At 35.7% G+C, this 27,993-nt stretch overlaps 1 protein-coding gene across 2 annotated transcripts; it reads right to left on the reverse strand.

The window, feature by feature from the left end:
- On the reverse strand, window positions 1–27,840 carry LOC306855136 (period circadian protein homolog 3-like). 2 transcript variants are annotated; one of them, XM_079393588.1, is made up of 23 exons: window positions 27,648–27,816; window positions 22,147–22,600; window positions 21,955–22,017; window positions 20,248–20,405; window positions 19,006–19,124; window positions 17,556–17,757; window positions 17,383–17,434; window positions 16,853–16,992; window positions 16,598–16,676; window positions 13,688–13,794; window positions 13,452–13,608; window positions 13,248–13,356; window positions 12,340–12,468; window positions 12,153–12,261; window positions 11,925–12,063; window positions 11,498–11,634; window positions 11,244–11,417; window positions 8,910–9,170; window positions 6,777–7,474; window positions 5,376–5,568; window positions 4,007–4,193; window positions 2,363–2,513; window positions 1–944 (listed from the first exon to the last, which is right to left on the reverse strand). In XM_079393588.1, the coding sequence occupies exons 2-23, from the start codon at window positions 22,497–22,499 to the stop codon at window positions 822–824; spliced, it is 3,840 nt and encodes a 1,279-aa protein (XP_079249714.1). In that variant the 5' UTR covers window positions 22,500–22,600; window positions 27,648–27,816; the 3' UTR covers window positions 1–821. The 2 variants fall into 2 exon arrangements, with proteins under 2 accessions (XP_079249714.1, XP_079249715.1); XM_079393589.1 differs by having other exon boundaries at window positions 7–944; window positions 27,761–27,840.
- Between the last annotated feature and the right edge of the window lie 153 nt (window positions 27,841–27,993).

Consider the following 27,993-nt stretch of genomic DNA (forward strand, 5'->3'; position numbering starts at 1 on the left):
GCGGTGAAATGTGACCCAGGTACAAGTTCAGCGATCAACCCAACATACACAAGAGAAAAATGTCTGCATATTCCAATTCCACCATTACTTTAGTTTTATACCATGTACAGTTTATACATGTACAGTGGACGAAACATTTGAAATTGAGAACAGAAAAATGACACATTGACGGAAAAACTCATTTAAGGCCTCGTACAAATTATCTGTTTGGATTGGATGAGCTCAATAAGGAATGAAGATCTTTGTGCTCTGGACCAAATATTCATTTCCATTCGTAGACGTTTTTAGTTTTTGGCGGTGAGTGCTTATGTTCTTTAGTAACTGCACAGGATGTTGCAGCACTGTGGGACCTTTATACGCATTTATATCTGCACAAGTGGTCAGGAAACTCATTACAGGTACTTCTGGGAGATCATGAACCCTCATGAGCCTGCAAGATTCAGTAGAGGACACATTATTAATCAACAAAAAAAAACATTTGGGCATCAGTTTAAAAAAATACGACCTACACTGGTGACGTCACTACCAAATTATAGTCTGATATTCACAGTTGTTTGGGTCCATGGACTGTAACGGAGAACAGCAGAGAGAAATGCATGGTCATTTGATGACCGCCGCTCACTGTCTGTCTCCTGTGAGTGTCCAAACTCATACTGACATGGTCTGATCGAGTGCAAAGGGCTTGCCTCGTTTCGTGACTTCGGGAGGAAATATGAGACACTGGCACGCGGATGCGGGCGTCTGTCTCTTCCCACGATTCCCAGCTGAGAGCAGAAGAATCACTGAGTCCCAGAAGGCCAGAGGTCCAGCAGGGTCTGCGATCAGGTGTTGGGTCTGGCGTCCTGAGACGGACAGTCTTGCGGACAGGAGCTGTCAGGAGTTGGAGGGTCAGTCTGAAGATTCAGTTCCTCGCCCAGTTCCATGGTGGTAAAACTCACACAACACTAAAAAACAAAAAATAAATATTAGATCATGATGAAACCCAATGAAGATAGCGGTTGAATGATGCAAAGCAGCAAGTCAGCATATTAGACTGATTTATGAAGGATCATGTGACACTGAAGACTAAGTAATGATACTGAAAATTCAGGAATTAATTACATTTTAAATAGTTATTTTACACTGATGAGAATAAGAGAGTTCTTACAAAAACCTTACCGACCCCAAACTAAGTGGAAATTATTAATATAGCAGGAATACTAGACCCTCAGTGGTCTTTTAGACTGGATCCAACAACTGGTAATGATTAAAACAAATATCATCTTAACATATTTTGATGAATATCTATCAAGTCAATTATAGAAAAATACGGTAGCACTTTATTTTAAGGTGTCCATGTTACATGCATTTGGTATTATAATAACAATAAATGATGCATAATTACATGCAAGTAACCCTAAACCAAACCCTAACCATACTACACATGTAGTTAATTAATATTACTCTGTACTTAAATGTATAACTACACTGTAACAAGGACACAAAGTGTAGCCAAAAATATTTCCAATTATTAATTTATTTTATAATTTTTTTATACATATTCATATTTTGCACATTCATTTATTTAACATGTAATTTGGACATATTAAAATAGCTGTTAACAGAGTTGCAAACCAGCTATTAAATAAATGTAAAATAAAACGCACAAGGTCCTGACGAGCAGGAGTATCATAGTTAACTAAAACTAAAACCACACTTTTTTCTTCCTTTAAATAAAATAAAATATAAAAATATAAATTTTGTATTCAGCTAGTTTCACAGCAACATTAACTTGTTGTACTAAAATAACTAAAACTATAATAAAAACCATATAGACATTTAAAACTAATAAATGAACAACTACTAAAAAAACTAAAAAAAAACTAAAATTACAAAAACTAAATATTAAAATGGAATCTTAAAAAGCAAAAATTACTAATACTAATATATATATGTATGTGTGTAATATATGTATTATATTATATATGTGTGTGTGTGTATATATATATATATATATATATATATATATATATATATATATATATATATATATATACACACATATACAAGTACAAGTCTCTGGATACTATTTTATAGTATATATGTTAGCTGTTATATATAATAGTATCTACAATAACTGCTGATAAGGAACTTCTTAATTTTCTGAAAGTCAAGCATCTCCTTTCACTCACTTTAGAGAATTTTTGTTTTATTAAATTCAGATCCAAGCACTATTGAAAGTGCCATATGTAGAAAAATGATAAAAATTGCATAATTGCTCCTCTGTTAATTAGACAAGCAGCCAGTTATCAGTAGACCATCTCAAATATTGGCTTATAATGTTACATATGTTTGATATTGACGTAAATGATAAGTTGCAGACCTCTGCGTTGATCTCCTGTGGGACCGTGTGCTGATGGCTCCAGGGATGAACCTCGGCCAGCTCCTTCTTCTGGTCCTGGGTGAACCAGGGCTGCATGGGCTCCATCAGAATTAGCTTCTCCCGGTCTTCCTGAAGAACCAGTGCCTGATCCCTGCATGGATATCCACACACACAAAATAACACTCACTTACACCGCCTCAATCGTTCGCTAGGCTAGATGACACTCAACAGCACACCTCTTTTATTTCAACATCGTACTTAGGGCTGCAAAACGATTAATCACATTCAAAATACAAGTTTATGTTTACATACCATATGTGTGTGTACTGTGTATATTTATTACGGAGTGTCTTTTTACACTAAGTGCTAGGCGTATACTTTTTGACGTGGTCGACCAGAGTTCGAACCTGCCCTTTGCCAAACTTTTTTCTCCCTTTTCAAATCTCGTATCACATCGGATAGGCATTCATTTTCAATAAAAATTAAGGAAATTAAAATGTTGGAAATAAAGTAGCGGGTAGAGTTAGGGTAGGTGTAGGGAGGGCTTTATTGTCCCAATAAGTTGGCATCCATTTAATAATTTGAACTAAAATGATCATTTACATTCAATATGTTATTATTGCATACTGTTTTATAATGTACTAAAATACTGAGGAGCAGAATTTGTTTGTATATATATATTTATACTTGTATTTTATATATAAATCTATTTTTCCTTCAAATAAACATGTATGTGTGTGTATCTATATATACATAAACATACAGATTACACACACATATGGTATGTAAACAAACTTTTATTTTGTATGTGATTAATCGTTTTGCAGCCCTAATCGTAATACTGTAAAAACAACAACATCTAGGCCTGGCAGATTTGCCCTCTCTTCCATCCATAATCAGATGCTTGCGTCACTTCATCAAGCTCTTTAACACAGGTCTCATTGACTATGTTTACATGGACATCAGTAATCTAATTATTTACCTTATTCTGAATAAGACAATATTATGATTAAGGTGTTTACATGAGTTGCTTTTAGAATATTCCTTTTATGTTCCCGTTTTACAGGTTATAGCACATAGACATACATATAACCTTCGTTATGATGCCATATACAGCTTTGGGTGAATTTACTGAAAGCTTCGAGTGCAGTTAATTATTTGTCATGCTCTTTTGTTTGCCGTCAAACGGCTGACCACTGCCGTGTGTGTATCCTGTCTCAAAATGCGGCGAGAAGTCCTACATGACGGTAATAATGTCTATACCACACTTCAATAATGCGACTACAATAGGAATACTCCACGTCTAAATTCGATTTGTGTTTCCTTCGAGTATGACTTTAGCCAGATTAAGGTAATCAAAAATCTGTGTCATGGTAGATTTTTAATCAGAGTATTGTCTTAATTGTGTTAAAATCAGAATATTGTTATCCATGTAAACGTACTGACTGTGTACCGTCACCTGGAGTCACCTACCTCAGGGCTGACAGTGCAATGAGACATTTAGCTTGAACAGAACTACCTCAGCGAGAGAGCCTGTGGAAAGAGATGCTCAGAATGTCACGTTTCTCTCATGTTTCTCAGAGGAATGAGCGGGAACCCGGGATTCAGAGGAAGAGAGAGGGAGAAATGTTCCTGGTCTGGTACCTGGGGCTGATCTGATAGGTCATCATGACGGGTTCGGGCGTCTGCTTGATCATGCTCCATAACGGATTGTCCACGTGCTTTTTGAAGGTCGTACGCTCCCGTTCCTGGGCCTCCGCGGACTTGCGCGCTTTCCGCGACGTGTCCGATGAATCGTTGCTGGCGAAGTACTTGCTGCTGTTGCTGCTGCCTGTGAACGTGAAATGTTGGGGGTCAGTTTAATGAAATCGTGCAGAACTTTATGTTCTAAGCTCAGAATCGATTCCAGAGGAATCACGATGCATTCGGAAAATCTCAGAATCAATCCATGATTCTGCTTCGATTTATCGTCCCAGCCCTAATAACATAAAGATGCTATTTTGTGGTGCAATGCAATTTAATAAATGTGACCCTGGACCACAAAACCAGACATAAGTAGAACGGGTATATTTGTAGCAATAGTCAACAATACAGTGTACAGGCCAAAATGATCGATTTTTCTTTTATGCCAAAAATCATTAGGATAATAAGTGTTCCGTGAAGATATTTTGTAAATTTCCTACCGTAAATATATCAAAATTAGATTTTTGATTAGTAATATACATTGCTAAGGACTTCATTTGGACAATTTTAAAAGGCGCTTTACTCAATATTTCGTTTTTTTTTGCACCCTCAGATTCCAGATTTTCAAATAGTTTTACGTTGCTCCAAATACTGTCCTATCCTAACAAACCGTACATCAATGGAAAGCCTATTTATTCAGCTTTCAGATAATGTATAAATCTCAATTTCAAAAAAATTGACCCTTATGACTGGTTTTGTGGTCCAGAGTCACAAATAATAAATGCCATTTTTAATGAATATATATATATTTTTATATTTAATGTTTGCAGTTTTGTATGTTTATGGTTGATCTAAAGTAATATAATACAAAAAAAATAAAAATCAGCCATACACATTAACAATTGCAGAAACATAACAAACATTTTAATAATTATTTACTATAATATTTAATATTTAATAAATTAAATATACATTTTACACAATATTTCACTCGATATGTAAAAGTAAAAATTAACAAAAATACTATATATTTACATATTAATATTAAACATTACATTTATATTAATTTAATAAAATATTATTAAATACAATTTAAAAATTATTTAAAAAAATAGTTTTAAGGAATTACGGACTGACACAAAGATGAAACACGGTGCAGTTAACTGACTACTAATTAACCTATCACTAGTTCAAACACTAGATAGGTTGATCTATTATAGTTCACCGAAAAAAAAAAAAAAAATTGAAATGGAAATTCAATGCAAAAAAGACATGCATTATTCTCTCCACTCAACATTAAGTGTCATGTATGATTAATTTTGAACAGCACCGGTACGGCTGGTGGATGTTCCGTTAGAACAGAGTCCAGACCCGGATCCCAGAGAGCCTCCTGACTCTCCGGAGCCACTGCCCGAGGCGTTGGAGCCGGTTCCTGAGCGGGCGTCCTCCTGTAACAACTGGTCAAGCATTTCACTAGAGGTAGAATGGGCGTCTTGGTTACCCGACTCGCTGGGAGCGTCCTCCTGTGAGCAGAGATGCCGATTAATCCATTCACACTTTAGTAAAACTAGTTACTAATCATTATTCATTAAGTATGAAGCTAAACAAAAAAAAGAAACTACAAAAGAAACAAAAGTATGCATAATTACTTAAAGACCCTCTCACGACAACTATTTTTGTATGCATGTAAATTAGTGCTGTCAAATCAATTAATCATGATTTTTCACATCCAAAATAAAAGTTTGTGTATACATAATATATGCGTGTGTTATGTATATTTATATGTTTTTTTTTTTTAGAAATATTTACACACTTTCTTGACGAAATACCGCTTTGACTGTCGGGTAGAAGTCTGTTGCGAAACTCGCCCCAGTGTGGGCTCGGCAGAAGTGCGGATCGAGGGCACATAGCGGCTGCAAAGGGGGCGTTCGCGAGTAACCTTCTGAACGTAAAAATTATGAATGGGACACCCTACATCCTTGTGGACTTAACGCGCATGCGGTGGCCATTGTAAGTTCGTAAGTCTGTGTGTACTTGGATGGGTGAAATGCAAAGCACAAATTCGGCCATACCTCACATCCTATCCTTTCCTTTCCCTTCACATATATATATATATTATGTAATATATATATAAATATATATATTACATACATTTCTTATATATATATATATGTATGTGTGTACATTTATACAATATACACAATACACAAACATATGTAAACAAATGTTTTTATTTTGGATGCGATTAATCATTACTTTGACAGCACTATTAGGTGTGTGTGTGTGTGTGTATCTCTATCTATCTATCGAGTAATACAATAATGTATTTGGTCTCCTAAGGCCCTTTCCATTGAATTTTTACAAAATATTTATTTTTCATGTAAATTTTTACAAGAATATGTGTCAATATATTTTAATATTTCACTTAAAATTGTTAATAATTGTTATAGCAACATAACTGGACCTTTCAGGCCCTTATATAAAATTTTGATATTTTAAATATATATTTCGAATACATTTTATCTACATATTTTAATCATTTTAATTATCATTATTATAGTGACATAATTTGTCTTATTTTATTAATTAATAAAAGTTTTATTAATAATTAACTTAATATGAGGTCATAAAAGCTGCACACATAATAATTTCAAAAATATTTAAAACAGCTTCATATAGAGTAAATCATGTCACTCAAGGCATTTCAACTTCTGATGTCAGTTGGTCTCACCGCTTTGGCGTGGTGCTCGTGCAGAATCTCTGGACCAGTGCTGTTCTGGGCTTCTGTGGGCTTGGTCAGCTCCTCCTGGAGTAAGTTCAGCTGGATGGGCGAGCTGGAGCGAGAGCTGGAGAAGAGAGCCGTGGGCTGTGCTGCATCAAGGTCTTCTCCAAACCAAGGGACGGGCATTGAATCGACCTCCGCCGAGGCACCCTGTGCCATCCCGACTCTTGTGACGGTGGGACCTGGAGGATGGCCCTGCAACGGAGACCCATGTGGCACGTGTCCACCAGGTGAGACGTAGCCGCTCATATTAAAGGGAGGCTGGGGAACGACTCCGGGTGCCGGGACGGGCATCCCCTGCAGGTACATGCCATTGTTCCCAGGGTACATGGGGTAGCTAGGAAGCAGGACGACCATCATGGGAGTCATGGGATGCATGGGTTGGAGGTTCTGGACACCTTGGTCAGGCTGGACCACTATGGGCTGCTGATCCGCACCGACCATAGTGTAGTAAGGGGCCGTTTGCATTGGCACTGCCAAAGGTGGCACAAAGCCGGGCTGAGAGGACTCCGAGGAAGGCCAGGAGGAATAAGGCGCTCCTGTGGGGCGGGGAAGTGACCAGTAGTTGCCCGGCTGGGAGCCATAGCTGTCGGATGAGTCTTCTGGTTTGGGACGCTTGTGTTTGTTCGGAGGACGCACGACATCAGCTAAGAGTAGAGTATGGAAAAGGAGTGTTAATGAGTCTCAACACAAAATTATACTACTGCATGTGAGACGTCAGTGCTATTATGCTGTAGGGTCTGTATTTATTTATTTTAATTGTTCGTATTGGTATTGTATTGCTTTAATGTCAACCATGCACATACAAAATTTTATTTTATTTAAAATTAAATAAAAAATCATTAGGATTTTTAATGGGTTTTTTTTTAAACGAAGCCTCTTGTAACTATATATAATCTACTTTTCAAAAGTTTGGGGGTCAGTCAATTTTTTCTTTTTTTAATTACTATTATTCAGCAAGGTTAAGTTAAATTGCTAAAAAGCAATAGTAAAATAAATAGTAAATAGATAATAAATAAAACCTTTGTTAGAAAATATTTCTATTTTGAACTTTTTATTCAAAGAATCCAGAAAAATGACAGTATCACATGTTCCAAAAAACATATTAAGCAGCACAACTGTTTCCAACATTGAAAATAAATCAGCATATTAGAATTATTTCTGAAGGATCATGTGACACTGAAGACTGGAGTAATGGCTGATGAACATTCAGCTTTGCATCACAGAAATAAATTACATGTTAAAGTATATCAGAAGAGAAAACCATTATTTTAAATTGTAATAATGCTTCACAATATTACTTTCACTAATTAATGCAGCCTTAATGAGCATAAAATACTTCTTTAAAAATTATACACACATTCAGTTTCAATCAGTTTTATGTACTAAAATAACTAAAACTGAAATAAAATTTTAATGAAATCTGGAAATTCATATATCAAAGCACTAATTGTCAAAATATTATTAAAAATTATATTAGTATTTCAATTATACTAGAATAACACTTCCATTGATTGCATTCCATTGCTTTATCTTATCTTTTTGTTTAATTATAAACAAAAATGCTAGAATATACAATTATAGACATATAGACTGTTTTTTTTTTTTTACAGTAATACAAAATATAATTTAATATAATATATGGACTATTAACTTTATGTACTGTATATTTAAATAAAGTATTCAATTAAATTATTATAAAAAAAATATTTAATTTGTTGGGATTTTCCAATAACATTAATCACACTGTTAATACTTAAAAAAAATAAAATAAATAATAATAATAAAAATAATATATATATATATATATATATATATATATATATATATATATATATATATATATATATATATATATATAAATAAAATGCAGTTATTTTTATAATAGAATCAAATAATCCACTGACAGTCAGACACTGATTAGACAACCTCAATCTTCTGTTGCTGCAGATAATTCTATCCAAAGCAACTAACAAATTAAGAATATCGCAAGCATTAGACCGATTAATAACAACAGCTAACACACACACACACACACACACACACACACACACACACACACACACACACACACACACACACCTCTGTGATGAGAATGGGCCATGCTGCTGTTGTCCTGCTGGAGATAGGAGCTGTAGGGACTCTGCAGGATACGATGTCGGAAACGATCCACAAATTGTTGCTCCTCCTTCTGCGTGTGGGCTGACAACACCTTTTTAGTAAGACCCAACACGAGTAACTCCTCCTGTGCCACAGAGGAGGTGCTGGGGGCGGGGCGTGCAGCGGTGGGGGCGGAGTCTGTTGGCTCACTACCCATTGGAGCATCTTCTAAGGCAGTGACCTCTGGAAGAAGATAAGCGGCAGACGCAGGTGATTAACGGGTCTAGAAACTTTTGTTTTGAAAAGTCAGCAGCTGCCCGATTTTGCGAATAAAAAAAGCATATCAAGGAACACAAAATGGCTCCTGACGATATATTGGGGTCTTATGAAGTGAAATGATGTGCAAGAAACTGAACATTATTTAGTTCATCGGTCTTCGGCCCGAGTTGAACCGTTTCCTCAGTTTAGTGACTGTTGGAGGAACTGGAGCGCAAAAACCAGCGTCATGAGATCATATACACCGGTATTTTGGCCCATTTAGAGTCGGAGTTGACAGTCAGGCATTCGAAAGAGAGTTTTGATTAACTTGTCGATCTATGCTGCTTGAGATGCAAACTGTTTCAGACGATTCAGTCAGATTTGCTGAACTGATTCAAATAGTTCACCAAAAAGAACGATTCATACATTAATCGGACATCACTCTGAACCGTTTGCCTGCGGCTCTGGATTACAGGTAATAATGTTGTAAAAAATCTTCAGTTTCTTGCAGAGACCAATTGTTTCACTTCATAAGACCTCAATATAATCACATTTATTTTTATATTAGTTATCATCATATTTAGTCAACTTGACCTGTTTTAGTTTTAGTCAAGTTTTAATGTCTGTGCATTTTAGTCTAGTTTCAGTCAGTATAAAACTTGTACATTTTCATCTTACTGTAGAATGGTTAAAATGATAAAAAAGTTTTATTTTGCTCAATTTTTCGCAATAAATGATTGCTTTCATTTGGCAAATTAATTTTTACATTTCAACAGAAGTTGCTCTTTCACAAATGCGTTTCACAAACGCGCTGCAAATAGAAAAACACCTGCAAATCAAGAAAACATCTTCATCAATTTGACAGCAGGTGGTGCAAATGCTCACAACACAACCAAACAAAGAAACGCGCTACAAATACAATTCTTTATTTGGTTGTGTTGTGAGCATTTGCACCACCTGCTGTCAAATTGACGAAGATGTTTTCTTGATTTGCAGGTGTTTTTCTATTTGCATGTGTTTTCTGAAGTTGCAGCGTTGAGTTCTCTCGGCCACCGTATAAATCAATAGAATTGACTAGAGTACGTAAGGCAGAGTACGTATCTGTTTAACAGAAAAGCTCTGATTGGGGGACTTGGGGGACCGCAAATATGGACACTCCTTTAACAGTCTTGTACAGCTGTCTGAAATGTTTTGGCTCCAATTTTTTCAACAAAACTAAAAAGGTTTTGGTAAAGTTTTTGTTCTTTTAACTACATTTTAGTCTAATTTTTTTCCTCAACAATTTTGCATGTTGATATGGTCTCGGTTTATTGTTTAAGGACCTTATTATCGCCTCGTCATCGTCTCGTTTTACTCAGGGGGAAAAACTTCGTTGACAATCATTTTTCATCATAGATTTCGTTAAGGAGTTTTAACTTTAAAGGGTTAGTTCATCCAAAAATGACAATTCTGTCATTAATTACTCACCCTTATGTTGTTTCAAACCCGTAAGACCTTCGTTCATCTTCGGAACACAAATTAAGATATTTTTGATGGAATCTGAGCGGCGTCACGCCGGATACGTTTCCTACGTTGTTGTGATTTGATCTGAACGAAAACAACGTATCCAGCGTGACACATCTGACACAGAACAGCATACGCTGCTTACGCTCAGTGGATATTCTCCAAAAATGGCGCTAGGGTGACGCGGACGAGACGAATTGTTGAATAAAGTTGTTATTTTTATTTCTTTTGTGCACAAAAAGTATTCTCGTAGCTTCATAAAATTACAGTTGAACCCCTGATGTCACATGGATTATTTTACCGATCTCCTTACTACGTTTCTGGACTTGGGAACATTTCAGTTGTATTGCTGTCTATGGGAGGGTCAGACAGCTCTCAGATTCCATAAAAAATATCTTAATTTGAGCTCCGAAGATGAACAGAGGTCTCGCGGGTTTGAAACGACATGAGGGTGAGTAATTAATGACAGAATTTAAATTTTTGGGTGAACTATCCCTTTAAGTATGGTTTAACTGGCCAAACACATTTTGGGTCACTGTATGTGTGTGCACTCACCTGACTCGGGCTGGGGTACGTGCACTATGGTGCTGCTGTAACTGCACTGACTGGTGACGGACACCACGCTCATGGCTTCTGTGGACATTGTGATGTCTGTGAGCGGCGCTCCCACCACCGCTGCCGTCGTGGCCGAACACGCAGACACCTGGCTGTCCAGAGCACCCGCCGCTTCTGCAGGAGAAAGACGTCAGAATCTGCGCAGGATTTTAGAAGGTGCAGAAAGGCTTGGAATGGACTTCGAGAGGTCTTACCGTCTGCGTTCACAGTGTCTTCATGTGTGGCCACTGCGGGTTTGTCTTCCTCAGACATGGAGGAAGATGATGATGTAGCTATGGACAAAGATTCGCTCTTTCGTTTCAGAGCAGATGTCGCACAGCTCTCCAGATATCTAGAGAAGGAAAAACACAATCCTCTTTAAACAGATCACTGGCTACACTCAAATTCATTGTTTTAATATAAATATTAAATTGTTTTAATATTTATTTTAAATTTAAGTTCATTATGTTTTCATTCACTTATAGCTGTGTTACACACTGCATGAAAAGTCATTTTCAAAAATCCAAAAATTTTATTTCTATGAAAGCCCGTTTCAGCTGGTATATATAGTATTTATATTTAAACGTATGTAATATCTAAAATGGACTGCATATTTAAATGAATGATCAAATGTAACCTCACCTGATGATGCTGTCCACACAGTTGATCTGCTGGTAGGATGGAATGTGTGGCTGTCTCCGCGCTTCTTGTAGAGACTGCTTTAGATTATCTCGAATTCCCAAACCCTGACTAGCGTTAGGATGAACGCCTGCTGCCGCCACTGATGGAAACACACCGTGCAAATATGATTACTTCAAGATGTTTTGATGAGATGACTGAAGACATATGCAGAAAAGACATACTCCAGACCTGCAGTGGCTTGTCCTAAAGGTGCGAGCTTCCTCCGGGAGTCCAGATACGCCTGCTGTCCCCAGTTCTTCACTTTATTGACATCAGCACAAAACTGCTGCAACGTCATCTGAAAGACGAAAGATCCATCGTAAGGTCCAGTCAAACCAACATTCATACGTGACTTTACATGCACATTCAGACGTACCGGTTCTCTGTGAGAATCCTCCCAGAGGTTTCCGTTACTGTCGCTAGATGACGCCACACTGATGTAGTGCTCGTGAGAGCCGTTACTACCCAGACTGCCATAGCCACTGGATCCCTTATTGTGAACCGGCTGTGAGAAACACAGATAACGATCAAAACGCAAAGCAGCAGCTCAGATGTGCTTGACAACTGTAGTGATGCCACATATGAAGCAGTGCTATTTTAGTATTATTTAGATTCTATTAATATTTTACTATACTAATTTTAGTTTAATTTCTAGTAATTTTGTTACAGTATGTGCTTTTGTAATTTGTTTTAATTTTTGTTCCTTTTAAATATTACAATTTACTAGTTTTATTTAAATCTTTAAAAATTATTTAAGTTACATTATTACAATTATAGTAAATGATTATTATTTTTTTTTATTGATTTTAGGTCTTAAGTTTATTTTAACAGCTTTTATGTATTTTGGGTGTGTTCCTCACGCAATGTCATCCATGCAAAACTATTCAAAAATAGTTTAATAAGGATTGAGGTAAGTGAGATTTTTTGACCGAAGTCTGACAGAAGGCTCACCAAGGCTGCATTTGATTAAAAATACAGTAAAACTGTATTGTTGTGTAATATTATTAGAGTTTAAAATAACTGTTTTCTATCTTAGCATATTAAATGTAAATTTATTCCTGAGATGCAAAGCTGCATTTTAAGTACTGAATTCTCAACAGCCACAGTTTCAGTGTTTGGTGTTGCATGATTTTTGCTGCTTAATATTTTGGAGAAAATCATAATGTATTTTTTTCAGGATTCTTTCATGAATAGAAAGTTTCCTAGTTTTGCCACCTTTGAACAACTGGCCTGCAAAAAGCTTGCTAATGTGGCTTGTCCTCTGTGGATTTAGTGAACCCTCACCTGAAGGAAGAGCTTGTGGATCATGGCTTGCAGCTCTTTAACGTCCTCACACATGATTGGCTGCTCCGCTTTTCTCCGCGCGTCAAAAACGTCCTCATTCAGAGGTCCACTACAGGGAAGACACAAAAACAAGTGCTTCTGTATGAGCAAACGTCAGTGTTTGGGCACACAACACAACTGGCGCACTCCTGAGCCGGTCCTTACATGCGAACTTTGTGCCTGCCGATGATGAAGGCCACCTTACGGCTCCAAGGGTTGATGAAGCTGGACCAGCTGGAGTCCAGGGTAATGTAGTCGCCATTCTGACACCGAAAGCGGATGGGCGAGTGTTCAAACGGAGGCTGGCCAGCGTACTTCACAACTGGAGGGACAAATTTGATTTCTTATACAAGTCTGATAAAGACTTTACAATGTAGAAAAGTCATAAGAGATGTACGTACTTTTGCGGTGCATGGCCAGCATGAGCAGGCGGTCGTCTGGATGTAGGCAGGTCAGAACTGAGGTCCCGATCAGGTCCTGAGGGAGGTAGCCAAGCAAAGGCACCGCACTGCGAACACACAGATGACCAACTAACACATGAGGAATAATTTCACAGCAGCTACTTTACGACAAGTCTTTGCCACTAAAATGCTAGTCTTATGCTTTTGATTAAACAGTCCAAGTCAGTGTTATTTGTACTGTAAAAGACTCAATTCTAGCAAGATGTTGAACTAATGTAGCTGATGAACTTAAAACTACTTCATGGTCGAGTGGTTATAAAAGGGTTAGCGTAACACCCAGTGAGTACAGCAGAATAAACCTTAATGTGAAGCTGCTGACTGAACATTACTAGTTTATTTGGTAGTTAACAGGGCTATTTAATTAACTTCATTTGAGGGCCGGATTATCAAATTTAACATTTGAAGGGGGCCAAGGGGGTGGAGGGCCGTCCCGATCTGTTTCTGGGGGGCCTATAAAATTGGAAATTAAATTTAAATGCATATTCAGCAGTAAAATGAACTAATATTACCAACAGTAACATCTATAAGAGGTTAACATTAGTGCTGTCTGCCACTCAATTAATTAATTTTTTTTTTCTTCACATTTTATATATTTTTCTGTAATTAATTCAAAAATGTGACTAAACGCAAACAACATAAAGATGGCATATTTTAAATGTGTGTTTAATGGCATCTTTTTAATAGCCTATTATTAATGAAGAAATATCATTGATACAAATAATGTTACAGTTGTCTCTATTACAGCCATTTGTTCCCTTTAATTTTAGCGATTAATTATAGCCATTTAATATTACAGTATAACTGAAATGTTATGATACCATTTTTAACATTTAATAGGCTTTGAAAATGTAACAACTTTTTATAGTGAACTTATAACAATCTTCACATAAACTATAAATTGTATGCATAAGCGATATTGATTATTCTTTATTCGAGCTACAAAAGTTAATCAGCAAGCAGAGCAGTAAGTGATTTCTCTTTTTCTTTAGTTCTTTGATTTACATCAATGACAGACTGCAGCAGGTTTCACATTAAAAGCAGCGCTGTTTCTTTAATAAAACCTGATGCACATGACGCGGATGTGACACGTATCCAATTTTCTTCCAACTCTTTACGGTCATTTAGGATTTTAGAACTCATTTAAGGCTGTGTTTATGAGGTAACCACATATTTTTACATCATTGTGTGAGGTTTTGTCCATTGAAGCGCTGGCATGCTTGTCTGAAGCAGCTCAGTTTATGAGTACAGCCAAATGCGCTGATTTTCAAACTGTACTTAGTGTCGGCGCTATTTCTCGCCAGAAGTTGACCAATAACACTGTCTTCAAACTAATGTTAGAATCGTAGATATCAACGCTGTCATCTATTGACGTTGTGGTCTCCGGTAGACTGTTGTTATTGCCTCTCTCCCTTTTCTTTTTGGCTGGCCTGGGCCAGTGTTGCAAATTAATTAGTGCAAGAACAATTCAAGGCGAATGTACAACCTGCATACTTTTCCTTGGGCTGGATGAAGATGATTGGCGGGCTGCCAATTGAATAGCCCTGACCTAGAACACTTTTGTGGCACCTGACACGCCTGCACTTTTCTTTGTTTTTTAAGACCTATTCTAGCAGTCAGCATCTGGAGCCATTTATCATTATAAACAGAAGAACTTGAAGTTTCAGTCCAGCTAATTCAATGTCCCAATTTTCCTTTTGTTTTCTCTAAGAATTAACGAAATTCCAGATTTGAAGCAACAACTGGGTGTTTTTTTTTACTGTGTACTCAAACAGAAACTTCTGAAGTTTGGAAAATAATTTAACTAAAAATTTCCAAATCAAATTTTGTCTACATATAACGTTCCCCAAGCAAGTTTTAGCCATTTATTACAATATTGTTACAAGCGCTTTTCAGTGAAAAAACAGGTCTATATAGTTTACTATATAGTCAATATCTCTATAAAAAAAAACGTTTAGGGAGTAAAGAAAATGGAATCAGTGTTATATAATAACAAAAGAGTAAAAAAAAAAAAAAAAAGTGAATTTTTGGAGTATGAACAACAACAAAAACAAGTGTCCAGCTAATGGTGAAAACAATTGCACAAATTCTTTTCTGCAACAAAAATACAAACAGAGCAAATGATTCACAAACTACACACAAAATGAGCGAGAAATATACAGAGTGCAACAGAAAAAAATAGTGAAAACGATCTTTATGGACTATTGTTTACATATTATAAATGGATCGATCCGCCGGCTGCACTCTGCGTCAGAATTGATTTTACCGGGACAAACGAGACTTTCCACTTTACAACAACGTTTTAAAGCATTCAGATAGAATTAGCGGTTCAAAAGTTATGAAACATTTCTCGGAAACTTTTCACAGATACTTACTAATTAAACAAATACATGGATAGATATAACGATTAGAGTTGAAATCATCATAATTAATATTATTAATTTTTAATTTAAAGAAGTGACAAGCCAAACAAGCAACAAGATAAACACGGCAATAATTTTACAATATTGTTGCTGTTATTACTAATGTTGCTCAGCTTTACTCAACATATGTGCATCATATTCTATACTACTACTACTAATATACTGCTCATAATAATATAGTTATTATTATTATCTGCTGCTCAGCCGTACTCTTTGCAACATAATACTTTCAAATAATAATAAAATACTCAGCTTTACTCTGTGCAATGTATTATTTTAAAACAACAACAATAATAGTGCTGCCCAGCTTTACTCCACGCAGCATATTATTTTAAAATAATAATAACAATTTATTATTATTATTATTATTTAAACAAATGACCTTTTGCCCAAGCTGCCGATTACTTTACTAAAGGTCAAAATCACTCACCGGTCATCCACTTCTAAAAAGACACAGCCTGGCGAATGAGTCGTGCTGAATATGCGCTTGTCCATGGGAATGCGAGGAGCTGAGACAAAGCAGACAGCCAAGAGTTAAAGCAAAAAAGACATTTCACTTAACACTAAACTAACAATGCAGAATAACCCAATTTAATTCCGGCATAGTTAAACAAGTAACATATTGAGGTCATGTGACAATAAAGTACTGTACTACTGTTTGAAAACGTGGCGAGGTGAAATGTACCCTCGTATCCTGAGATGATGCGCTCGGCCAGGGCCAGACAGCACGGCTCTTCCTCTCCGCTCAATCCCTGAACCTTCAGCAGGTACGGAGTGATCCGGAAAGGACTATAACGTATTTCTCCATCTCTATCCTTCCCTCCTCTGAACGCACACATAAAACGTTTAAAAGACACTTAATATTCAGTAATATTATACGTTTGACTGCATTGACAACAGGGAGAACAAATGAGAATAATGACACCTTTAGGCTTCTGTACAGCTGCTTTATAGATGAAATAAATTTGTGTCATAATCTGATGAACGTTGCACTTTTATTGAGCTAAATTGAATCAACGAGCTGAATAATTGTCTTCTGTGGAGATGCTTCACATTGTGTTACGTAATTGAAGGACTAGGGTCTTGTTTATTACTGTGAAGCAGCTTTAAACCAATCTGTATTGTAAAAAGGGCTATATAAATAAATGTGATATATTAATGAGACATATGAGATGAGAATGAGTAATAATGCTGTACAAGGTGAAACGCACTGACCTGATTCGACAGAAGAAGGACTTGACCTGGGCACATTCAAACAGAACCGCCGCTACAGAGAGACAAAGAGGAATAATGTCATTCATTCTTAAAACCAACAGTTGAGTTTATCAGTGATGTTTGCATAAGTCAATGCATGCGCAATATCAGTGAAAGCTTCCAGAGCGACTCACCGCTGTCAGCGCCCACATTCCAGGGCGGCAGTCGCGGTTGCGCCGTGTGCGAGTAAAACACATTGACGTCCTGATGGTACAGCAGCTCTACGAACTTGGCAGATTCCAGAAACTTCCTCTTGCAGTGAAGCACACTGGAGGCCTGTTCGGACGCGTAAACCACCTTCCCAGAGGCCAGAGAGAAGACCACCACAAACGTGTCCTGAGAACACCACAGAACTCCTGGTGAACTCTTTCCACAGAGACAGCGCTCATTAAAGGAATAGTTCACCCAAAAATGACATCATTTACTCTAACCCTTGAGTTGTTCCAAACCTGTATGAGTTTATGCACAGATATTTTAAAGAATGTTGGAATACTATGGGGACCAGGAACTGTTTGGTTCCCAAAATTCTTTAGACCAGAATATCTTCTTTTACGTTCAACAGAAGAAAAACAATCTTTTCATTTTTGGGTGATTTATCCCTTTAAGGCAAGACCTCACAGGCGAATAGGGTAGACATTATAACCCAGATATCAACCAGTTAACTGATTACATCAAAAACGGCAACTCCAAATTTTCTGAAATGTAATATTTTAATATACAAATGAGATATTATCTAATTAAAGATGCACTAATCTGCATGCAACTGGAGAACAGAAATCAGAATATTTTATATAGCCACTTTCACAATTATTGTTTCATTTTGTTGACATATTAGAGTGAAATATGTTTACAGATGGGATTTCGAATATCTCTTTTTATTACTTGTATAAATCAGAAAATATTTTCAACAGATAGAACAAAACAAGTATATGATCCATGTTAAGGAATAAAATGTTGTAAATTAGGCAATTTTTTTATTATTATTATTATTATTTTAGCATTATCAAGATTCTATTACAGTTTTGTTAATATTTTTTTATTTTATTTTTGTATTTTCTTTTTGCATAAAGTTTTAGAAATTTAGTAGTGTTTTTTTTTCATTTTGTAAATTTTTGTTGTATGTAAATGTCTAAATTTTTATTTCAGTTTCTGTTTGATATTTTAGCAAATCAAGTTAAACTAAATGAAAATGAGAACTATCGGAAATAAAATAAGTTTAGGTTTTTAACATTTATTTTAAGTTGAGAATTTTTTTATGGTTGAAGTTTTAATTTTTGTTTTAGCTAAATCTAATAACCCTGTGTAAAAACCTTCAGAGTATAGATAGAAATAAAACCATAAAGTTTGGTGCTGAAGTGGAGATTTCTGACTTCTGAAAAACTCAAGAGAAAACCACCCATAAAGACAGATATTGCAGTTCAAATCTACAGATACAAGTTGATACAATACAAAAGTCTATTTTGGAATTTTTCCTTGTCTGAACAACACATTATGAAAAGCCAAATAGGCCAAAATCTCAAAATTGACCAGTGAAAGAAAAATGTTTTGCCAGTAGGCTTTGAGAGGAAACTGAGCAGGACGTACGGTGTTTTTGGGCGTGTGTTCTGATGTGATTCCCTCCAGCTCCTCCAGCGTGCACACAGTAGCATCTCGTCTCTCCTCCAATCCGCTGCTCATTAGTAAGTTGTAGTACTCACTGTTTGCTGCAGGGAGCGGCAGAGGAAGAGTAAAAATGAGCCAAGAGCGAACGCCACAATCTTCTAGTTAATCAGAGTTTGGCTTTAACTATAGAGCAGGTGGCTCACAAAAGACCATGCCAGATTTTACAACACCAGACAGAAGAACTACTGGGAAATTTCATAACATTTTCTTAAATATATACATGCATGTGTTTGTATTTATTTATACATAATATATATACACCGCACACACACATATATTATGTAAACAAAAACTTTTGGAAGCGATTAATCGCAATTAATCATTTGACAGCACTAAATAAAACTAAACGCATGATGATTAAATCATAACTCATTTCCACCAAAATATTATTCTATAGCTACATAAACTTAATATGACCCTTGCAAAAACTTTTTTTCCTTATCTGCATTACATTTTTGCCATTAACTTATGATAAAATTGCAGTATACAAAACAAAAAAATGTGTGGTTCACTGAGGGCAACATTATAAACTTGAAGATTAAAGATATATATATATATTTTAGAGATGTTTGCATTTTTATTTTATTATTTTATTTTTATTAAATGCTTATAATAACATTTTTATGTGATAAAAAAATTAAATAAAACAAAATAATAAAATAAAATAATTATTTCTTGCTCTTTGGTTTATTTAGTTTACTATAACATTTACTAAAATATCCCAAGTGTTCAAAGCATAATGTTTTCAATGTCTGCCCTCGCTAAACCCCAGCAGATTTTTGATTCTGTTGGTACTATGAGAATCTACACCCCAAAAACAGGAAATACATCTCGGCCACATTCCAGAGAGTTGATTTTCACAATTACTGAACGACATGATGACCTCACGCAGAAACTATCAGCATCTGCCCACATCATCTCTATACAGGTGTTATATTGTAAAACATATTTGATATAGCGATAAACAAAACATGGCAAAGCGCTGAGAACGAGTGAACAGAATTAGCAGGGGTTTTATTGCCAGTGAGCAGTTAGGACCTGGACTCCCAGCCGCAGCTGAAGCACGGTTACATAATCACAGACGCTCTGCTGCGGATCTGAACGTGTGTTGCTGTTATAACAGCAGTCGCTAACCAAAAGAGCTCTGTGTGTGCGTGTTTTTACCTTGTACTTGTTTGACACAGTTCAGTGCGTAGTTCAGTGTCTCTACAGTACTGGCTTTACTGCGGCTTCTCTTCTCAGACGGCAGCCGTTTCTTCATCTCCTGCACCGTCTGCATCATCTCTCGGTGCGTCTGCTCACGGCTGTGCTCCGTCTGCTCACTGCACATGCACATTTGTTTTCATTTTCATCTTTATTTGAATTTTAACCTAATATCAATTAATTATAATGGAAGCCCATTTCTGCCACACAAGAAAAAAAATCTATATGACAAAAAAATTTAAATTATGAGATACTCCCCCGGTTTCACAGACAAGACTTAAGCCTAGTCCTAGACTAAAATGTAAATCTGAGTGGTTTCAACTGAAAGAAACTTGCACTGACTGATCTTAAAACATGTCAGTGCCTTTGTTTTGTCTTGAAATGCACACCAGTAATGCTTTTTCTAAGGCATGTTTATAAAAAAGTCCTAATTAAACTATGGCCTAATCCTGGTTTAGGCTAAACTCTGAGTAAACCGGGCCACTAAGTCATAATTTTGAGATAAAAAGGTGACAATTTTACTTCATAGTTTTGACTATTTATATAATATTTTAAACTTTTTGGTACTTTATCTAATAAATACAACTTAAGTTACAACCGTGAAAAAAATTCAGCTTGTTTCAATTATTTTGACTTGAGTCATAATTATCATTTTACAAAGCTTGATTTTGTTATGAGAAATTATTTGAAAAGTAAGACACTGTCATAATTATGGGATTTTTTTCTCATAACTGATGTATGTCAGTTTTGACTTATCTCATAAAAAGTAATTAAAAGTAAAAAAACAACAACTTTTAATGTAATTATAATTTGTCTCATTTTAACTTAGTATCTTATTACGACTGTTAAATAATAATTCTGAAATAAATAAAGCGTTATTTTGTTATTGTGGCTGACATTTCTAGTAATTATCACTTTTTATCTTGTCATTTAAACCTTTTGTCAATTTATCTCATAATTGACTTAGTTTGTTAGTTTCTACTTTTAATTTCATAAAGTCATAATTATGCCATATAAATGTCACCTTGTAGTCATAATTGACTTTTTATCTCATAAAAAGTAATAATTAAGACATATAAACTTTTAATTTTATAATCTCATATTTTAAACTTTTTCTATCAGAATTATTTAAAGCATAATTTTGTTATGTGGTGAAAATGTCTATGATAAATATGGCTTTTTTTCCTCGTAATTTTAACTTTTTCTCTATTTATCTCATAATTGACTTAGTGTGTTATTTTTGGTATTTTAATCTTTTTTTGTCTTATTGGTTAAACAAAGCAGGGTTTTGTTTTCTTATGTGGCAGAATCGGGCTTCCATAATTATATTAACTATAAGGTTGTAGAAATTATTTGAAAAGTGAAAGGACTTTTATACACAATGTAAATAGTTACATTAACATTTGATTTCAACACTAGATAGTTTCATCATTTACAACTGAACAGTTTTTTTGTTTGTGTTTTGCATGCATCTTTCTTTACAATAACACTTTGCTATTCATTTTGTATCGAAACAGCGACAATTTTTTTAAGTGTTCAAATACTTAAGAGCACTGCATGATCCTTGACATTAATGCATATCTGCCAATACAGATGGAGTTGTGTTACCGCATATTTCAGTTCTAATGCAAATATGTGGTTGTGACAGTTTGAAGTGGGTTCGTTTACCTGCACTCCGTGTGATGAGCGCTGTGAAAGCTGGACGATGATGAACCAGTGGCAGATTTTGAGCTGAAGACACAAAAAGATGAAGAAGAACTTTACCAGAAATCTTATATTACACACAAAATGCAAATAGCTGGTCTATTAGGTGGTTTCAATTAGAACTGAGCTTCCAAAGCAACAGATTTCTTGTTGTACCTCTTGGTGCTTCCTGATCCTGTTGTGCTTCCAGGGCTGCAATTGGCCAAGGAGTGATGATGTCGTGACCCACCGACGCTGTCATTTCCGCTGCTGGAGTCGTGGCCGCTGTTCATGTCCACATCCTCGTGTGTCTGCTCTCCTCCGCTCTCCTCACACCCCACTGAGCTTTCCCCTCTACTGGTTCTTCCTCGCTGCGCCTCAGCCTCCTCCTCCTCACCTGAACCGGATCCGTATCCGATGGTCCCGGGGTCCTGCCCGCTGTTAGTTAGGTCCGTCTGCCCCGCACGCTTGCTGGAGCCTGGAGAAGAGTTCTCCTCTTCTCCATCGGGAAAGCCGTCTCCTCCCGGCATTCCCCACTGCAAGTTCTCCTCCGACTGCTGCCCACCTCTACCGAAGCTGTGATCCACAATCTAGATGCTCCGCTGCTTTTTTCCACATCAACAATGAAGGTCTATAGAGAAATCCATAAGGATGATGCTTTACTTGATGCTTACGTAGAGCCTTCCATTGAAAGAACGGCAAAAGAAACAGATAAATGTCAAATATATATATATATATACACACACACTCACGCAATCATGTGAAAAAGTTAGGACACCCTCTTGAATTCCACGGTTTTCTGTATCAGAAACAATATCTGGTCCTTGGTAGGTCTTTAAAATAAAATCAAAATGTAAAAGCCACGGGTGACAAAATTAGGACACCCTTACTGTTAACATAAGAATTAAGAGGGTAAGTAGCAGTCAGGCACTGCTAATCAAATACATTATCTTGCCTAAGCATTCCAACATGCAAATGTTTTCATAACAACATGAGCTTAAAATAATGAAAGTTATCAACGTTACTGATATTCAAAATGGTTAGCAAGCGCTGCTTCGTTTACGTTTCGTATATCTGCGTTTATCTCGTATATCGGTTTCGGTTTCTCCGTTTGAATAACGAATATTTACTTTTAATAGCTGCTGATATAGACAGCTAACTCCTCTCACGCAGGCGCAGAATGCACGTGTTCAGTTTGCAGTCGGCTGAAGTCTGTGCGGTGTATTCACCTGCAGCTTTTTTGCAAGGAGACAACACCATCAGCTTTCGCGACCGCTAGTTCTTTGAAGTCGGCTTGGTGTGTACGGGGCTTCAAGCACACCAGCAACTCTTAAATACTCTTGAGCAACGTTGTAAAGAAGAGTGGGCCAAAACTCCTCCAGAACGATGTGAAAGACTGATAAAGTCATACAGAATATGATTACTTCCAAGTTATTATGCTAAAAGTGGAGCTAAAGGCAGTTGAATGTTGATGTCCAATTGATGGCAATTGATGTCCTAACTTTGTCACACATGGCTCTTCCATCTTGGCTTTGTTTTTGTTAAATAAATGAGACGGTGTGAGGCTTTATTTCCAAATTTTAAGACTTTCCAAGGACCAGATAATTTGTTATTATCTCCTGATACAGAAAACCATGGAATTCAGTAGGGTGTCCTAACTTTTTCACATGACTGTATGTGTGTGTGTGTATATATATATATATATATATATATATATATATATATATATATATATACGCGAGTCATACGAGCATGGAAACCGGCCCACGTTGTAGCCTGCATAAATTCATATCAAAGCGGGAAATAAACTACGTGCATGCAATGTCGTGGTCAGTTAAGGCATGAAGTTACCAAAAAGGCGATTAAAACTACATGCCTTAAAACTGTGCATGCATGTAATATGTTATATGAGTTCCATTAAGAACATGTCTCTGAAATGGTTTTCCAAACTGTCCTGGAGCCGCCCAGCACTGTCTAGTCAGCTCATTAATAGAGACTGAAATGGGTCAGAAAATGTGAAGAGAGTTTAGAGAAAATACGATGCATGTCTGAACTGCGTCACGTTCTGCAGCAGCAGCTCTTAAAGAAATAGCAGCCAAACATCCTAATAACCAGCTGCTGTGATGACTGTTCATCAAAAGAGGAAATCAATAACTTTTATACAGCTGTAAGTATTTATCTGTATTTAGTGTTTGATAACTTTATTCAATTTCTGTATATTTCTGCTGAGGGGCTCAGGTAGACTAGCTAAATATAACATTTATTATAATGGGTTTATGTGAAGATTGTTTTAAGTTCACTTAAATTAGAAGTTATTTTTAAAATCTAATAAATGTTCAAATTGATAGCTCTTAATTATAATGTATTGTCAATGGTTAAATATTAAGGGAACATTTTTGTATAGGGAAATCAGTATTACTTGGTATCAGTGATACTGGCCTTCAGACATAAAAAAAAGATGCCATTAAACAAATATTAAAAATATGTTGTTTGAACTTTAATTTGAAGACTGAATGTGAAATTATTGCAATATAAAAGTTTAATGTTAGGTGGGATTAATCGCGATTCATTTCAGAGAAAATGTGTGATTAGTTAATTTTTTTAATCGATTGACAGCACTAATATATAGGCCTATATATATATATATATATATATATATATATATATATATATTTTTTTTTTTTTTTTTTTTAATATATTCAATAATATTTATAATACAATATTTACATATACTTTTTTTCTTGCCCCTTTTCATAATATATTTTAGCATTTGTAGCTCTAAACATTTAATTTTAATTTGAGAAATATGCCTTCTTCAGCTGTGTGGTTTACAACGTATATTAAAGGGATAGTTCACCCTCAAGTAGTTTCAAACCTTTATGAATGTCTTTGTTCTGCTGAACACAAAGGAAGATATTGTGAAGAATGTGGGAAACAGAGCAGTTCTGGGGCACCATTTACTTCCATAGTATTTTTTTTCTCTTACTATGGAAGTCAATGGTGCCCAACAACAGCCTGGTTACAAACTTTCTTCAAAATATCTTCCTTTGTGTTCAGCAGAACAAAGAAATTCATACAGGTTTGGAACTTTCATTTTTGGGTGAACTATCCCTTTAATTGAAATATAATTTGAGCATGGGACATCATTATTCTTTTTAAAGCTCTGAATATATTGCGGGAGGTTACCTACAACACAACACATTCACCACACATCACATCTCATTAACTATTGGAATGATTGCATAATGTGGTGTTGTTTTGCACATGCAGCACAAGATGCCCGAGTGTGAACAATCATATCAGCTTTCAAGCTCAAAAGCGATGGTGTCATCCATCCTCAGACAGAAAGATTCATAACACATATTATACAACTGTCTGGCTTTATTCAGGACGCTAAATATTACACACTCTTAAACGAGTCCTAACAGATACACTTAGGGTCCAACTAAATATTTGACATACTTTTATTGATCATCTTTGCCCAAAGTGCCTCATAAGTACAAGTGTTTTACATAATAATGAAATCTTTGAACCGATAACCTTCAGGCTACATTTTTTGCAAATAATTTGTATTATTTGTCTGGCAAAAACTAAATCTGATTACTTGTATAAGTATGCACCAAAGTTTAATATTTCAGGTTATGGATTTGTTCTGGCTTCGCATACATCACTAGATACCAGGCCAGATCATTGAAATATTTTTCTTTGTGCCTGCACATCTGTTACAGGGTTGACGTCACACTTTCTATATTGTAGACCTGTCTGTAATGACTGCTGCCGTTTGTGCAGAGACTCTGACGCAGTCATTCTCAAAATAGGCCTGGGTCAGGTATAAAAACGACAAAATAGACATTCTGAACCGTTTGTGTACAATTCAGACTGACCTCTCCGCTAATTTTAAAACACACAGGGTTCGGTTAGAAATGGTCCAACGTACGTTCTAGGCAGGCTTTTTATAGTTAACCTGAAACCAAAAAAATTATTTTGTTACTTGAAATAAAATAAAATATATATTATTTAGTTTATCCTGACGTACAAAATAAAAATGCATAAACTATATAGATATATAGAAAATATATAGATTACAAAACAGTAATAAAATTTAATCCATTTATTTATGTGTGTTAGATAAATAAGTGTATGTGTGTTCCACAGTTATTGAAATATTAGACTATATACTTCATATACTTTACCTGTTAATTAGACTATTTAATGTATGTTTAAATAAATCTGTTATGAAACAAGTTATGACAGCCACTGCGTGAAGGAATATATTTCAGCAACAAATAGAAATGTTATTGCGTAATTTACATGTTTGCATACAAACATGCATAAACCACAATATCTAGCTGATAAAATATATTATTTATTTAGTCATTTAGCAGATGCTTTTATCCAAAGCGACTTACAAATGAGGACATAAGCAGCAATCAAAACCAACAAAAGAGCAACAACGTGCAAGTGCTATTACAAGTCTTGGTTAGCCTAACGCAGTACAGATAATTATTATTATTATTTTTCTTAAATAAAAAGACTTAGAATAGAGAGTGCTAGAGGTAGAGGGTCGAGTAAATACCAGTAAAGTATTAGAGCAGAATAAAAGAAAAAACAAAGCATACTTAAAGCCTTTATATATAATGCATTTTAAGATTAGTTTTAATGTATAAAGAGCACCTTATAATGCATTGTATAATCTCATTATATAATTATATAATTCATTGTTACACTATGCATTTTACATTTTTTACGACAAGATATAATGTATTACAATGCACATTATAAATAAGTATAATGCATTATTCCCCTTAATAACCATTTATAATGCATATAGGCTTTAAGTAAAGTGTTACCAAAAACATTATTTAGGTTTTTCTGATGGATGATATTGCTGATATTTGGCCACATTTTTCCTTACAATTGCCTGATTATCTGATACCCAGATTTGCCTAATTAACAGTGTCAGTTTCACCGATATCTCGATAATGTGTAGTTTCTCAAAATATGGCATTTCAGTAAATATGGAATGAAATATTTGTTCAAAGCTGCATTAGTTTGCATCTGCACCACCCTGCTTTCTAATTTCAGGCAGCATCCATGTGAAAATCCTTAACAGTTGACCACATATTTCCATGACTGATTTCTAAATGAACATTGTTTAAACAGGATACAGGTGGTTATACACAATCAATATCAAATGTTGAAAAATACACTCATAAGACTCCTAAGTTCTGAAGAATCACCTTAGTAGTGAAAACCTTATTACTCATTCTAGATCATGCAAATGTACATCATATTTTGATATTAAGCTACTACAGACCCCCACTATATGACTTGGCCATTTAGGATTCACAAGAAAACAACAACATCCTCTATAGTTTCCACATTTCTAACAAACCCACCAGACCAGAATAACACTGTGACACCTCCACCACTGCACATGCACGGCCACGAGTCTGCTTATAGAAAGATAATCACATAAACCCCCCTAACATGACAAAAACATACACTTTTGAGTGAAATACAAGGTATATAATTTAGCATATAACAAGTCAGACGCGCATGCGCACAAACCCCAACATAATGTTTCACAAACAAACACAAACACATTATTAAATATTTCACATTTCAGAAGTGAATGTTGATAGTTATATGATATAGATAATTATAATGTGGTATACCTTAAATTGCAGATGTTAATCGTAAAAGTCCGTCTTATTAAACTCTCTTGAACATCGCAGCACTAGTATATTATACCTATAAATCTAGAGACGCGTTAAAGATGAGGACTCACTTGATGTTTATGTTCAATAATCACTTGCGTCCCTCCATATTACTCCTCCAGAACTCAACACATCAGGCCCACGTGAATCTGGCCGACCGGAGCCACGCCTACTCGACTCCCATTGGTGGGAGCGTTTCCCCGTGACAGTCTGATTGGTCGATGGGCGTGGTCATCACCGAAGATGCGGCTGGACTCACGTGTATGACCATGTTATGCAACCGATGAAAACAATGGCGGAGCAG

The sequence above is a fragment of the Barbus barbus genome (assembly GCF_936440315.1).
Source record: "Barbus barbus genome assembly, chromosome: 35".
NCBI classification, from domain to species: domain Eukaryota; kingdom Metazoa; phylum Chordata; class Actinopteri; order Cypriniformes; family Cyprinidae; genus Barbus; species Barbus barbus.